We start from the raw sequence: 15,179 nt of genomic DNA, 5'->3' as shown, positions 1-15,179 counted from the left end.
ATCGATCATGGGCTTCTCCACCTGTGCCCACAGGCGTTGGAGCGCCCCGTGAGTGATCGTCCATTCGGTGTGCAACACCTGAGAGGACCTGCTGAGCGCATCCGCCAGAGCGTTGAGCTTGCCCGGCAGGAACTCTGCTGAGATCATGATCCGATGCGAGTGGCACCACACCAGAACCTCGCACGCCCTGTCTGACAGGGAAAACGACCGAGCTCCTCCCTGCTTGTTGATGTAGGCAGCGACAGTGGTATTGTCCGTGTGCAACCGGACATGTCTGCCGCCCACCAGAGGGAGAAACGCAAGCAAACCGAGGGAAACAGCCTCCAACTCCAGGCGATTGATATGCCAAAGACGCTGGGCCTGAGTCCAAAGACCGGAGGCCGCCTGGCCCCCGATGTGGGCCCCCCACCCGGCCATAGACGCATCCGTAAACAGGTCTATGTCCGGAGGGGGCAGAGAGATGGGGACCCCCTGAGAGATCCAGTCTAGGTCCAGCCACCGAGCCGTCGCGTGACTGAACCATCCCTGCGTGGAGACGATTTTGTCCCAATCCTGCGAAGCCGGCTCCCAGAGAGAGCTGAGCGCAGCCTGGAAAGGCCTCTTGTACACCCTCCCTAAGGGGACCAGTTGCCATAGATTCCATTTGGCCCAGAATCGAGGTAAGGACCCTCACCGAAGCCTGCTGGCTGCCAGCCACGGCCGAAATGAGAGCATGAAGCTTCTGAATCCTCTCCTGCGTAGGCCGGACCGTCCAAGCGACAGTGTCGAACGCCATACCGAGGTAAACAAACCTCTGCGAGGGAGTCAATTCCGACTTCGCTTGGTTCACAGAGAACCCCAGGCTCAGAGCCCGGTTCAACACTACCTGAGTGTTCAAGAGGCACACTGATTGACTCTGACTCAGAATCAACCAGTCGTCGAGGTACGTCCGTAGACGAATACCTCTTTGCCTGATCAGAGCGGCCAACTGTCTGATCACCAAAGTGAAAACCCACGGGGCCAGGGACAGCCCGAAGGGCAGAGCCCTGAATTGAAAGATCCGATGACCCCAGCGGAACCGGAGCCACTTTCTGTCCACTTGATACATAAGGATATGAAAGTAGGCGTCCGTCAAATCCACCGAAGTCACCCAATCTCCCCGGCGTAGGGCCTCCCTGACCGAAGCTGGCGTTTCCATACGAAACTTGATCTTCCGCAGAAACTTGTTCAAGACCGAAAGATCGAGAACAGGCCTCCAGCGGCCTGACGCCTTGGGCACAACAAACAGGCGTCCGTAAAACCCCGGCGAGGAGTGATCCACAATCTCCTCTATAGCCTCTTTGGCCAAAAGAGACGTGATCTCTGTCTCTATGGCCGCTCTGGCCTCTAGGCTGGCCGGAAAACGAAAGGGAGGAGGAACCCTGGTCAAGGGAGCCTTTTCCCCCTCCCACAACAGCCGGAATCCCGATCGCACCACCCGCAAAATCCATTGGCTGTGCACTAACGCCTGCCACATGGAAATGGCCCTGGTGGGGCCCCCCGCCACCACAACAGTGGGGGGAACAGGGGTGATGTGATCGGGAGAGCCTCATTGGGGGGAGGGCTTTCGAGCCCCACCCCTCCCCTTCCCGAACGAGGGTTTCTTAGGATAAGGAGCACCCTTTGCTGGTGCGCCCTTATCTCCCTGTTCCTTAGGACGAGAGGCGTTGTGCTGCTTCTTGTTCCAGATAGGCTTAGAAGAAGACTGAGGTTTCTTTGGGATTTTAAACGAAATCCCAACGAGATGTCTGTCTTTAGCCTCCTGAACTTCCCGCTGCCTTGCATCCAGGGCTACGCTACCCAGGAGAGAGCCCTCAACAAAAGGCGAGGAACGAAGCGAGTCCACCGTGGACTGCTGGGAAAAACCTGCTTGAGAAAGCAGCAAATCACGCCGTGAAAAGACAGCATGAGCATACAGCCTCGCTGAAATGCTCATCCTCTCAGAATTCACCATCCCCAAAGCAGCAAGCAGTATGGAGATGTCACTGGCTGAGGCGTCTTCCCTGAGTCTAAACGGCTCCAAAGAGCCAGCCACAGCTCGAGTAAGAGCTCGAAGCAAAGACTCTGCCATAGAAGCCAATTCCAGATCAAGACGCCCAATCTCCTCCAGAGAAGAGAGAGAAGCGTCCGAGAACGAGACCCCTTCTTTAGCAGAAGGTTGCTTTGGCAACAAGGCAAGCAACTCCGGCGGAATTGGCAAAGTTGCCCTCGGCAAAGCAAAAGTCTGAACAAAGTTCCTTGACTTCACATTCCAGTCCAGCTTTTTCTGCACTAACGGCGAAAAAGCAGTGGCCTGCGCGTTTGACGCTAGCCATGGATCGGCTGAGGCAGGCGCTGTATCATGAGCATGCAACAAAGGGAAAGGAGTTGGCGACAGACCGCTGCCCTGAGGGGCCGGTCGAGCCAAAAGTTGCGACATGTGATAAGCCACGGCAGGCGATTCCACAAAACGAAACGATTGTGAACTCTCCTGCGAAGGCCGAAAATCATTCGCCGCGGAAGGTGGAAAAGAGACATCCTGTCCTGAATCCACCACCCCCTCCGGAAAGTAACGAGCTGCCACACAAGCCGCTCTTCTCATGGCTTGCCTAAATCCAAAAGGCAAGACTACACACTCCTCATCTTCCACAGAAGAATCCGAATCCCCAGCCTGTACAGTATCACTGTACACAGGAGGGGAGACAGGAGCAACAAAAGCGTGACCCGATCCCGCTTGCCACCCACCATCCCCCCCCTGCCCCACTGGGGTAGAAGGGTAGACAGTAGGCACAGAGGCCCGCCAAGAAGGCGGGGGGAGGGGGCCACCCAACAAAGCCGCGCCAGGCCCATTGTCGGTAGACCGCTGACCGGGCGCTTGGCCCCAACAGTCAAAACCGGTCTGGCCAGTATGAGCTACCCCGCCCGCTGCATGCGGTGGGAGTTGGCTCGTAGCTGTAGCAAGCGAACCCTGCGAGGGGTAAGACTGAGTGAGAGGCGAGACCGTGAAAGGCCGCCCCCACCCGTCAACCTGCTGTAGTCCCGTTGCCCCACCACCCCTGCTGGGGAGAGGGGCGGCTGCTAGCAGTGGACAATAGCGGCACTGACTGAGACGCCAGTCCAGCAGCGGACACCCGATCATGCCCGGCGGGCGAGAAAGGGAGAGCCGCTACACCAGCCCCCACCCAGTCCCGCCCAGTGGGTGGGAAAGAGTGAGAAGCTGACACAGCCCCCTGCCCCCAGTGGGACAAGGTGGGACCAAGCCCAGGCTGTGACTTACCATACCCCCTCTCTCCCTCTCCCACAAGGGGAGAGAGCTGACTTCCCACTGCAGTGTTGCTAAAAGCAAGCTGAGCGGGAAGAGAAAGAGAGGAAGCAGACCCCCTCTCCTTACGGAGAGAGTGTTCGAGCGCAACCGCAGCACTACCAGAGGCAGAGAGGGAAGGCCCGAACTGGTCAGGTGCACCAAGCAAGTGCGCAGAGAAAATGGCCGGCCGGCCACCCCCCCCATCCGCAGGAGTCGCCGGAGTCGACGACGACGACGACCCCAGCCGAGCCAGGGAGGAAGGATCCCCTACCGCCGGAGGCAGAGGAGGGACCCCAGAGCGAGACGCAAACTGTTGAGAGATAAAATCAAACAATTCGGACTTTAACGAGCCCAGGGCTGAAGGCCCCGGCTCCTCACCCCCATCAGGGGACGCGAGCTGTGAGCGAACGGAACCCGTCCTCGGAGGGATAGGAACATCAAACGAAGTGCTATTTGACGGATCTTCTACCCGCATAATAGGCAAATCAACGCTCTTGGCTTTACCCTTAGCTTTAGCTTTCTTAACTGGGCTAAGAGCCTTGTCGCCTTCCAGTCTCGCACTCAGTTTAGCTTTGTTGTCGGCCATTTTAAGACCGGCGAAAACAGTCACCCAGAACAAAATTATCTGCGTGCGTGTTCAAAACAAAGCTATCAACATTTACATTCCAAAAGTAAAAAGGAAAGATCTCACCAAAAGGTAGACGGACAGGTAGACCCCCAAGAACCGGCTAGTCTCACGGACGAGCAGGCATGTGAAGGCCAAAAGTGAGAGCGAAATTCGGACACGTCCACCGTGTGTTGTCGAAAGTCGAGAATGAACATGACGGATGCTAGCGCTCACGTGGTGCGCAGGGTGTTATGGGTAACCGAGCAAGGTCAGGCCATAGCAACGGCTATGGCGTCGCTTTTAGCTTGGTTACCACCCTACTAAGGGCAGGTAATTTGAGAGGTTTTTCGACATCTAGCATGTGGGACTAAAGTCAATGCATTCATAAGAATTGGAGTAAGAATATGTGATTAAATTGGTATCATTATCCACAGCAGAATCATCGCATTCCGATTCTCCTTCCGGAAGTTCGCTGCCATATTGACTAGCATCGTCATATGCAGTATCCCCCGGAAGTGAGCGTGCTTGTGAGGTAAAACCACCGCTAGCATCCCTCCTCGAGAATACTTCCTGCCCCCCGGGCGGAAATGTGGAACGCTGTGCCGATACCGGAACGTGAATAGGCCGTACCGACGATAGCGTGTCTTCCGTTCTAAGCCGTGGCATGGAAAGGGATTTTACTCCTCGACCGGATGCCTGACTATTGACGGCTTCCTGCTCCCATGGCGGAAGTAGAGACCTTAGTGCCGTCTGCAACTCGTGGCCAGACAAGCACCTCGTATCTCCTGTCTCAAGAGCTAGCGTGGGAAGGGCTATACCGCCTCGACCAGACGCACGTCTATTGACATCTTCTTGCTCCCGTGGCAGAAGTTGAGACCTTTGTGCCGTCAGCAACTCCTGGCCGGACATACACTCCGTGTCTCCCGTACTGAGAGCTAGCATGGGAAGGGCTATACCGCCTCGACCAGACGCACGTCTATTGACGGCTTCCTGCCCGACACCGGGTGGAAGTTGGGACAGTACGGTACCTTCAGAAAAGTTGTCGATCCCGGCATGTTGCTCAGCGTGAACATCGGCGCTCGTCACCGTGGCTGACGGGGTTGCCTTAGCCCTCGCTCCCGCACTTGCTTTGTCCGCTCCCGCATGGAGAGAACGCAACTGCGCGCTCGCCGACTGTAACTCCGCTGAAAACATGGCACGCATTTGTTCGCTAAACGAAGCAAACATGGTTGACAAATCTTCTTTCACTGACAAAGCTTCTTTATCTGTAGTTACGCTAGACTTAACCGGCGCTGTCTTGCATACATGCTTCAGCTCTGACGCTGTCTTGCACTCATGCTTCAACGCCGGAATTTCAGGACTTTTAGGATCATCAATTTGCACTGAAAACGATGTCTTAGAAACTGGTTCAAAACAACTGTGGTTTTCGAAACCTTCGCTTTCTTTGCCGCCTTCTTAGACGGGGACTCTGTTGTCCCTACCTGTCTAGCGCTAGATTTCTTCTTCCCACTGTCTGCCATACTGGCGAAAGTCTAGAAACATCGAAACGTAAACAAAGACTAACTTGTGGCAAACGAAAGTGTAACAACAAGGTAAAACTGGAAAAATCTCACCCAAACTTAGCCAAAGCTAAGTACAAACAATGTGTCCAGGGTTGGAACTGCCAAGAAGCAGAGGGCTAAAGAATAGCCCGAGCGTAGACCAAAACACGTCCGCAGTCAAAGTCGCTGAAGAGTGGAATGTATTTACAAGATGGCGGCGGGAGCATGCGTGCTCAGTGCATGCTGGGAGGGTATCCCGGTCATGACGGTCAAAGCTGTTCTATTTTTAGGGTACTTCCCCCTTTCCAGGGTGAGCGTAGTTTCAGCGTCCTAGCACTAAACTGCAGTGATGTTCCCAGGGGTCGGCCCTCGGCCCTGGGCCGGATACCTTGGTCTAATGACCGGTACCTTGTGTCTCTGGCGGACAAATGTCCGATAAGTTTATGTCAGAGACGGACACTGACCGATCGTTTTATTGCCACGTCGGACATGGCAACATTGATCCGTTTATTTAGATCAGGCATCAGATGATACGTCTCCTAATCTCCGAATCGGCAACGTCTTCTGTTGTTTGGTTTAGTAACTTCGCCGTTTGAAGACCGCGCAGTTTAGGAATTTCCGAAAGTTCAACTTCTGGTTGTATAGATTCTAGAAACTGCGAATGCGATCATGCCGCCTGCGAAGAAATTGAAACCGGACAAGGACCAACCCAAGCTGTGTTTTCGACAGTCAGATCATGATCAGTCGTCAAGTGTGACTGTGACCGGACTCACTGTGACTGTGAGTACGAAAACGGCGACGACACCACCACGGACGTTTGTACCTTCATGGCTTAAACTTTATCCATGGCTAAATTTCGATGGCGAGAGAAAACTGATGTTTTGCAGTGTGCATTTCAGCAAACCGAAACAACAGCTTCACACGTGGCTGCTCGAATTTCAGAACAAGCAGTCTCGCGGATCATAGCAAGACTAATGACCATCAGACAGCCCATATTTTTTGTTCCAGGGTTACTACAAGACCGCGATCAGGTGCAGCAGAAAATGTTCACGGCTAAAGAAGAGGCTGCTGTTGTTTTAGTGAAGACAGTGCACTGGATGGTGATGGAGAACATTCCTTTCACCAAGTTTCCTTCGCTCATGGACACTTTGACAGATCTGCAAGTCCCACACATCAAGGAACTCCATTGTTCGGATCATGTCCATCTCACACACACACACACACACACACACACACACACACACACACACACACACACACACACACACACACAGAGTACAGACACACACACACACAAGAACTAGAAGAAGGCAAGTTTGGAATACAATTACAATATATTTCTCTCTCTGGTGTGTGTCACAGTGTGTGTGTACCAAAGGAGGATGTGGACGGCTTATTTCTTTCCACGTGAAATGACCGATTGTTTTTTACAGTTCAGGACAAATGTCCTATACTTTCAGCAAGGCTAGGACATTTGTCCTATAAGGACAAAATCCAAGGAACATCCCTGAAACTGAAGTAAATTGCTATATATGAATTGGGATAAGATATGTAATTTAATCACACACACACACACACACACACACACACACACACACACACACACGAAGATTCTCCTCCAAAACGCACTCATAATGAACATGCTTAAACCCAACCCCCCCCCCACCCCCACCCCCTTAAGATACACAATAATAAATGTGCGTGCACATTTTATGTGGTTGGCAGTTCAACACATATTCTACAACTTCCTATCATCTCGTTCCCCTCTCCTCTCCATAGCCCCACTGTGCCTGAAACAGATATATGCGTCAAGACTCAACTCCTAGTGTCTACACTCACCAACACTGTCCAGTCTCATGAGCGTTGTCATTTCTTTGTCTGGTACTCCATTGTGTGTGCCTTCTGGTGAACAGCCAGTCAGACAACCCTTCACCTCTGTTGTGCAGCGCTGTGCCCCTGATGTGTGCAGCAGGTACAGGATAAGCTCGCTAAAAATCACAAGGACACAATATGTCAGCAAGACACATATGAAAGACAAGTGCACATTAGAAACATATATCCCACTGGACAAAAACAGTATACACGGACATAAACAGTACAATCCTAATTGAACCTGGATCTCAAAAAGCCAAGAAACTCAAGTATTAGAAAGGGGATATAATCCATGGAGGTAAATCTACAGAAGTAATGAACAGAACATCTGAAAATAGCGGTACCAGCAATACATTCAATTGGGACCATTAGTGCCCCCACATTGTAAATAGCCTGTCATGACATGTATATATGTTGGTAAAGATAATAGACACAGGGGGGAAAGGGTGTCCTTTCCTGGGAAGTGTCCTCTCATCAGAGGCCTCACATTGCAGGTACCACTGTATCCACAATATCAAAGACAACTAGTCGGGTAGGCGAAAATACAACATTTAGTCAAGTAGCTGTCGAACTCACAGAATGAAACTGAACGCAATGCAATTTTTCAGCAAGACCGTATACTCATCGTCAGTCCACCGCTCATGGCAAAGGCAGTGAAATTGACAAGAAGAGCGATTTAGTAGTTGCGCTGAGAAGGATAGCACGCTTTTCTGCACCTCTCTTCGTTTTAACTTTCTGAGCGTGTTTTTAAATCCAAACATATATCTATATGTTTTTGGAATCAGGAACAGTCAAGGAATAAGATAAAAGTGTTTTTAAATTGATTTCGAAAATTTAATTTTGATAATAATTTTTATATTTTTAATTTTCAGAGCTTGTTTTTAATCCAAATATAACATATTTATATGTTTTGGGAATCAGAAAATGATGGAGAACAAGATAAACGTAAATTTGGATCGTTTTATAAAAAACATATTTTATTTTACAATTTTCAGATTTTGAATGACCAAAGTCATCAACTAATTTTTAAGCCACCAAGCTGAAATGCAATACCGAAGTCCGGGCTTCGTCGAAGATTACTTGACCAAAATTTCAACCAATTTGGTTGAAAAATGAGAGCGTGACAGTGCCGCCTCAACTTTCACAAAAAGCCGGATATGACGTCATCAAAGACATTTATCAAAAAAATGAAAAATACGTCTGGGGATATCATACCCAGGAACTCTCATGTCAAATTTCATAAAGATCGGTCCAGTAGTTTAGTACGAATCGCTCTACACACACACACAGACACACACACACATACACCGCGACCCTCGTCTCGATTCCCCCCTCTACGTTAAAACATTTAGTCAAAACTTGACTAAATGTAAAAAGAATGTCCAAACCTGTCTTGTCGAGTGGAGATTGTGGCCAGATGACGAGGTGACTGGTTGTGAATATTTCTGACGTTTGGGTCAGAGTTGAAAACAATGTATGTCCTAACCATATCAGGATTGTCTTCCTGCAGAAGGCAAACACAAAGAAATTAAAGTGCAATTGTTTTGCTTAAACACATGAAAGTAGCACAAGTAGGCGTCAAGCATGGCACGCACAAAATGTGACATCAAACAGTGCAGATAGGTTTTTGATTGTCAGTCATGACAGTTGCACACCCATGGGCCTTTCGTTCCTCATAATGATGCCGTGTACAAAGCTGAGTTGCCTGACAGTGCATCCAAAAGTAAGAAATTCTAACTGTGCACTGCAATAAATGCTGAAACGGAAGAATGTTATGCAAAATCTTTCAAATGTGTCTTTGACTGCATCAAACCAGACAATATCTCGTAATATCTCACGCTTTTCTTCTTTGCCACTACTAAAGCAAGCTCCTGCAAGATTGTAAGTACCACGCTTGACAGCTGACGGCTTTCTTAGACAATCAGCGTAATCTCGCGTGAAAGAAAACTGTCCCATGACCAAATCTGAATAGCAGGTAATATTCCATATGAGGACTTGCACGTACAACACACTTACCCTGACTGCTTTATGAAGCACTGTTTCCCCTTCCCCATCCTGCACGTTGCAGTCACCGCCATGACACAGCAGAGACAAGATGCAGCTGTTCCGCTTCTCTCGCATCATCAGCAGCAGAGGGGCCTCTCCGTCAGCGTTCTTCACGTTCATGTCACATCCCATCATACCCAGTTTGGACACCATCTGGAAGGCAAGATGCATTAATAGGGAATCAATAAATATCAATTACTAAAACCACTGTGTAAAAGACACTCATATACAGTTGTTCCTGCGATAAAAGGACACCCTTGGGACCAGCCCAAAGTGTCCCTACATTGCAGGTGGCCTGTCATGACAGGTATATTTTGGTCAAAATAAACAAATGGTTTTCAGGAGAACTTTATCGAGAGGTGTTCTCTCATCACAGGGGACTCACGTCACAGCTCTCACTGTATTCCAAAGCCAGAGCAAAATGTTAAAATTTGAATGTTGCCTGTTAAATTATTGTATACATTTTCCACATGCATGCACCTGTACATCACCTGTATAACAGAAAAGACCATATTTTTTTCTTGTTAGTTTTCTGTCCGGAAACTACAGTATTTGGAAGAAAACAATTCCCCTTCTGATTTCATAGATCAAGAGATATCCACCACCACCTCACCCCCCAATCTGAAATGGTCGTTTTGAAGAATTAACATGGTTATAGTAAGAAGATGTCAAACATACAGATTCCAAGCCGAAAGCAAATTCAAATTCCCACCTCCTCTGAACAGGCATGGTGTAAAGGTACTCGTCCCATGGAATCTTTGGCGTCCTTCTGGCTTGGATGCTTTCCAACGATTGCTTCCACAGATCTAAAAAAACAAACGTATAACATACTTCTTCAAGTGTGGTGTGTATTAATGATTTTTACAGTCATGGAAGCTTCACAAGAGATGAAAGCAATGGGGTGTTTTTTTTTTAAAGCAATCCTCTGTCAATTACACAATATCCCTATATCTTTTTCAAGTGGGGATATGACTCAATCAGAGTTTGGAGTACACATGCATGTTTATGTGCGTGTGTGTGTGTGTGGGGTGTGTGGGTGTTTGCGTGTGTGTCACTGTGTGTGTTTATATGTGCATGTGTGTGTGCGTGCATGCACCAATTATCCACTGCACAAAATTTATGGAGGTTCATTTGAAAACATGGCTGTACTGAAGGATCGGAAAGTGAATAATATTTAGTAAACTTGTACCAACCAAATAATTACCTGAGATCCCCATTGTCCACAGCTGCATGGATAGGCAGAGTGCTGGTGTTGGTGAGGGTGGGATCTGCTCCGGCCTGAATCAAAATCTCCACTGCTTCCGGAAGTTTCTTGAAGCAAGCCAGGAACAGAGGTGTCTGCCCCTTGGAGTTGGGGTAGTTGATCATTCCTTCTTTGTCATACTCCTTCAAGATCTGTCAAAATAAGGCTCTTTGCTTCAAGGTGTCCAATATTCTTTTTGATTTGGTTTGGTGTGGTTTGATCTGACCGAATTAGCATGATCATATGGTCAAGGCTCAGGAGGTGACACCAATGAGTGTGACATGCAAGAACAAATTTCAATGTTATTACAAGCTGACAATTTCCTGACAATTTACTAGGTATTGTCATGCTAAACTTCTACGAAAAATGTTTTTCACACTTGAGCCATCGTTTAGATGTATTTACAAAAATAATATCAATGTTCAAACATAACATGACGCCATCACAATTTCAGATTCAGGCAATTTAATGATCCAAGAACAAACAAAAAGAAATGTTGGTGGTGTTTCTTTATTGCTAGGCCACACATCCATCAATACAAACAAGATAAGCAGGTAAGAATCTCTAATTGGGTCAAATACCTGAGCTTGAAATTGCTTAAACATAACATGACACCAAAACACTAAGTCAAAATGCAGCATGGAGTTCAAAGACAAAATACTATCAATACTAAGTCCAAAACAGAAAACATAGATAATGTTTGTGTGTCTCCAAAATATCATAATGAAAATACTAATTATAGTCATCAAATTAAATCAATAATAGAGCCATCCTTCACTGGATGCTGTGTAATACCCGATAATGCCAAAGATTAAACCAAGAACACGCCCAAATCAATCATTTTGGCATTAAATAATAATAAAACATTGTTACATACATTATTTCCCTTGGCAACAAAAAAAAAAGTGGATGTGTTACCTTGTCTTTAAATGAGAGGGAAAAAAGAAAAAGTAGCCATGCTTGAACATATCATACATGACACCGTGACAAAAGATAAACTTACATCATCTGGAGCTATAGATGCAAATAAAATATCAAATTCAGAAGCCATTGTGTGCATAGCGTTGGTAGCTACATTGCACAGTTAACTGCATAGCCAAGTCACAACCTTAGAAAAAGTTATTCTGAAATTAAAACACTTAAACATAACTTGACGCCATGAAACATAACATGACGCCGTGACACAGTCTTAATCAGGCTAAAGTGGCAAAACCAAACATAATAAAAAAACAGGAGGACAGCTATCTACATGCAGCGATGGTAGGTAATTATTAGCCACCAAATAATCTGATGTGCAAACTTAATCTTTTATGTTTGCACAGAAAATTTGCTGTTTGAGCATAACATGACGCCATGAAACATAACATGACACCGTGACAAAAGATAAAATTACATCCTCTGGAACTATGGGTGTAAGTAAGCCATCCAATTCAGATGCCATTGTGTGCACATATAAGGCTGCTACAGAGCTAAGTTTACTGAATAGTGAGGGGCAACCTTAGAAAAAGTTTTTGTACCATGAAAAAATGCCCAAACATAACTTAAGACCATGTTCAAACCAATTAAAAGGAAAAAAATGTATAGTCTACATTTACCTGTACAAAATGCTAGATAAAAAGGAAAGCTAGATGAAAATAGACTAAGAAACTATAAAAATTAAACTCAATATTACACTACAACACTGTGACAGTTCAAGCTGACACCGATGTGTTATGTTGTGTTTGGACATGGATCACACTAACTACAAGACAAACGTGGTTTCTATGGGGGGGAAAGTTATTTGAAACAGATAATATCAATATTAAATTCTACATCTATTTTTCTTTACCAAAAATAAAATAAGTAAAAAACCGAGTGCCCAAACCTAACATTACACCAGCCGTGGCAGCAGAGATCGACTGTGCATAGCGTCAAGTTATGTTTGGACATAAAACTAGCACTCGGCGATCAGACACAATAAGGGTCTACAAGTTCAGACCCAATGATGATGTTAATTCATAGTATTCAATCTGCCACAAAAATTAGTGTATGTTAGAAGACATTTAGATGAACGAGTACATAACGCTGACGACCTCGGACTTGGTGTAAAGTTGCGTTTGATCTCCTGCATCCCATAATATCAACCACGTATCTTGTAAATCGCAGTAAATGACTTTTACTGTTTTAGGGGTACTTCACGAAGTGATTTCATGAAGGGATGCATCATTGATGGTTGAAAACGTACTTAGCTCTATCAAACCAAAAACGCAACAGTGACACCACATGATCGACATGAATGCACATGACAAAGCAAAAATTGACAAATGTAGGAACGTAGGAAAGTGTTGATAAAAGCACAACTATTCAGACAGGATCTCTAGTTTTATCAGAGAAACAGAACTCAGCACTCGAAAGCCTAATGTGGTCATTACTTCATATTCTATCCATAATTTCGCTGGATTTGCAAAAACACAACAAATGACGCCAAAATAAAAACCTTACCTTTCGGCCTATCCATCGCGCGCTTTGTCTTCAAATGGCGCAATATTCTAAATTGGAGTGGTTTTCACTTCCATGCCGGATTAATCTCCAAAAAATGGAGTGAAAAATACACATAAATTGTTCTTTTTTCGTGTCCAAACGCAACGGTTTGTTGACACCGTATCGCTTCCGCAAAATCAATGTAAATTTCTTGCTGCATCAGAGTTTAAAATGTTCGCTTGCTGATTAATCCAAGAACTAAAACATAAAATCTTTCAGATTAGAGGTTAATCACGTGTGTTGGATGCGGATATTTCTTTCAAGTTAACATCGATCGCTATCACCCAAACATGACACCACGCGTTGCGTTTGAGCACGATTGATGACGCTCTATATAAACAAGAAACGAACAAATATTTGACACGCACGTAACGTCAATAGGAATTGATAACGTTTTAAGAATTCGGAAATCAATAAATCGACTCTTAATTCGATCTTTTTATGGTGAAAAATGCTGTCTGAAGTGACACACAGGTATGTCTGTCACGTTTTTCTTCCAGCACGATCGTCGATTTTTCATTAAAAAAAATTGTTTTTTATTAAATGACAGAAAGCAAGTTTAACTCACTTTATATCATCACACAAAGCTTTGATTATATAAGAACAAGTGACCAGAGTTTGATTTCATTGATTCTTTATTTTCAACCTTAGAATCAGTCAAAAATGCCAGCTGGTGATTTCTGCACTCGAGCCACCTCCTGAGCCTTGACCATATCTGAACTCATTTTATTTGACCTGATGTGAAGTTTTTTAACACTGTCAGTCTACGTACCCTCCTCACTCCTATATATATGCCTCCCCCAAAAAAATGACCACACACGGTCAATAGAGAGTGGCGAAAACTAAGGGAAATGGGGGCACGGGGCTTTCAATGTTATAGAAAATAAATAAAAATGTGGAGGGAACCTGCATAAAGGAATGACTTAACTGATTCAAAAACCATGAAAACCAGCTAGAGGATGATCAAGGCACAACAGGCCACACTGGTATCTTCACAGCGCAGGTGTTGGGGGTAGACAGTAGAGTAGGGGGGGTAGGCCGGAGGGAAGTTGGAGGGAGAAGAGGTAAAAATGGAATAAGGAATATCTGATAAACAAAGGGATGTAAGCGCTCTAAATGCATACGACATGTGTAATCGAGTGAGCGAGAGTTATTCGGAACCATTCTCCTGGCACCTGAGAGAATAACAAGCATTGAAATGAACAAGCGACTTTCATCCTCAAAATTAAATTAATTTGTTGAATAAAGAATAATCTGATCCACTAACCGTGATGGCCAGAGGACAGGAGATGACCGCAAGGTGGTAGACACTGTTGCCCTGTTTGTCCACCAGGTTGACCGACGCTCCCTTACGTAGCAGCATCTCAAGGCTCTGAGGCTGCTTGCCCATCACACTGGCCATCAGGGGGGTCATCTGGGTTGCTGGACACGCTGTGTTTATCAGCCTGTACAAATTAACATGCAATATGTTTTAAGAAGCACTCACATTCTTTTTTATACTCCGAATCCAAAATTGCACCAGAAAGAGCTTCTAAACAGACTGTGGTGCTTCTCGATCCACATAGTGACTACATTAATACCATAATTGCATAAAAAAGGTAAGTTTATAGAATGTTCAATTATAAACAAACCAAACATTTACATTTCAATGTTTCATTTTTGTCTAAAATTAATTGTTCCACTAACCTACCTTCCTTGTGTTTTTTTAATGCTTGATTTATCAGTCTACCTGCTTTGGATTTCAATACACAAACATAACAGCTCACCCTTGAAATTCTTTGTGCTCCAAAGCGCCATGCAGACCAACATAGGCAGTGACATGAACAGCATTCCATGTGGGTCTGTCTCTTGCTGTGTCACAAACCTTCTGCAGGACATCCTCTGTTAGAAGTTGAGGGCATGCTCGGCCAACCAAAACAAGTGTTTTGCATATAGCCTCAAAGGTGAGCTTTGCTTCCACTTCATTTGTCTGCCGAAACAAGCTGAAACAATGAGTACACAAGGTCAACCTTTGAAATTCTGTACATAGTGGCTAACTAAATATGCATG

At 45.9% G+C, this 15,179-nt stretch overlaps 1 protein-coding gene across 1 annotated transcript in view; it reads right to left on the bottom strand.

Moving 5' to 3' along the window:
* Positions 1–15,179, bottom strand: part of LOC138959377 (85/88 kDa calcium-independent phospholipase A2-like) — a 38,613-nt gene that overhangs the window by 18,168 nt on the left and 5,266 nt on the right. The window contains exons 4-10 of the mRNA XM_070330816.1: positions 14,897–15,112; positions 14,398–14,575; positions 10,572–10,762; positions 10,080–10,173; positions 9,338–9,520; positions 8,710–8,825; positions 7,289–7,437 (exon numbers count right to left, since the gene is read on the bottom strand). Of these exons, the coding sequence (XP_070186917.1) occupies positions 7,289–7,437; positions 8,710–8,825; positions 9,338–9,520; positions 10,080–10,173; positions 10,572–10,762; positions 14,398–14,575; positions 14,897–15,112 (1,127 nt within the window). The remainder of the gene's footprint in view (positions 1–7,288; positions 7,438–8,709; positions 8,826–9,337; positions 9,521–10,079; positions 10,174–10,571; positions 10,763–14,397; positions 14,576–14,896; positions 15,113–15,179) is intronic.

This window comes from Littorina saxatilis, linkage group LG2 (genome assembly GCF_037325665.1).
Source record: "Littorina saxatilis isolate snail1 linkage group LG2, US_GU_Lsax_2.0, whole genome shotgun sequence".
Classification (NCBI taxonomy): domain Eukaryota; kingdom Metazoa; phylum Mollusca; class Gastropoda; order Littorinimorpha; family Littorinidae; genus Littorina; species Littorina saxatilis.
Note: the sequence above shows the minus strand (reverse complement) of the source record. Positions and strands in the feature narration are given on the sequence as shown.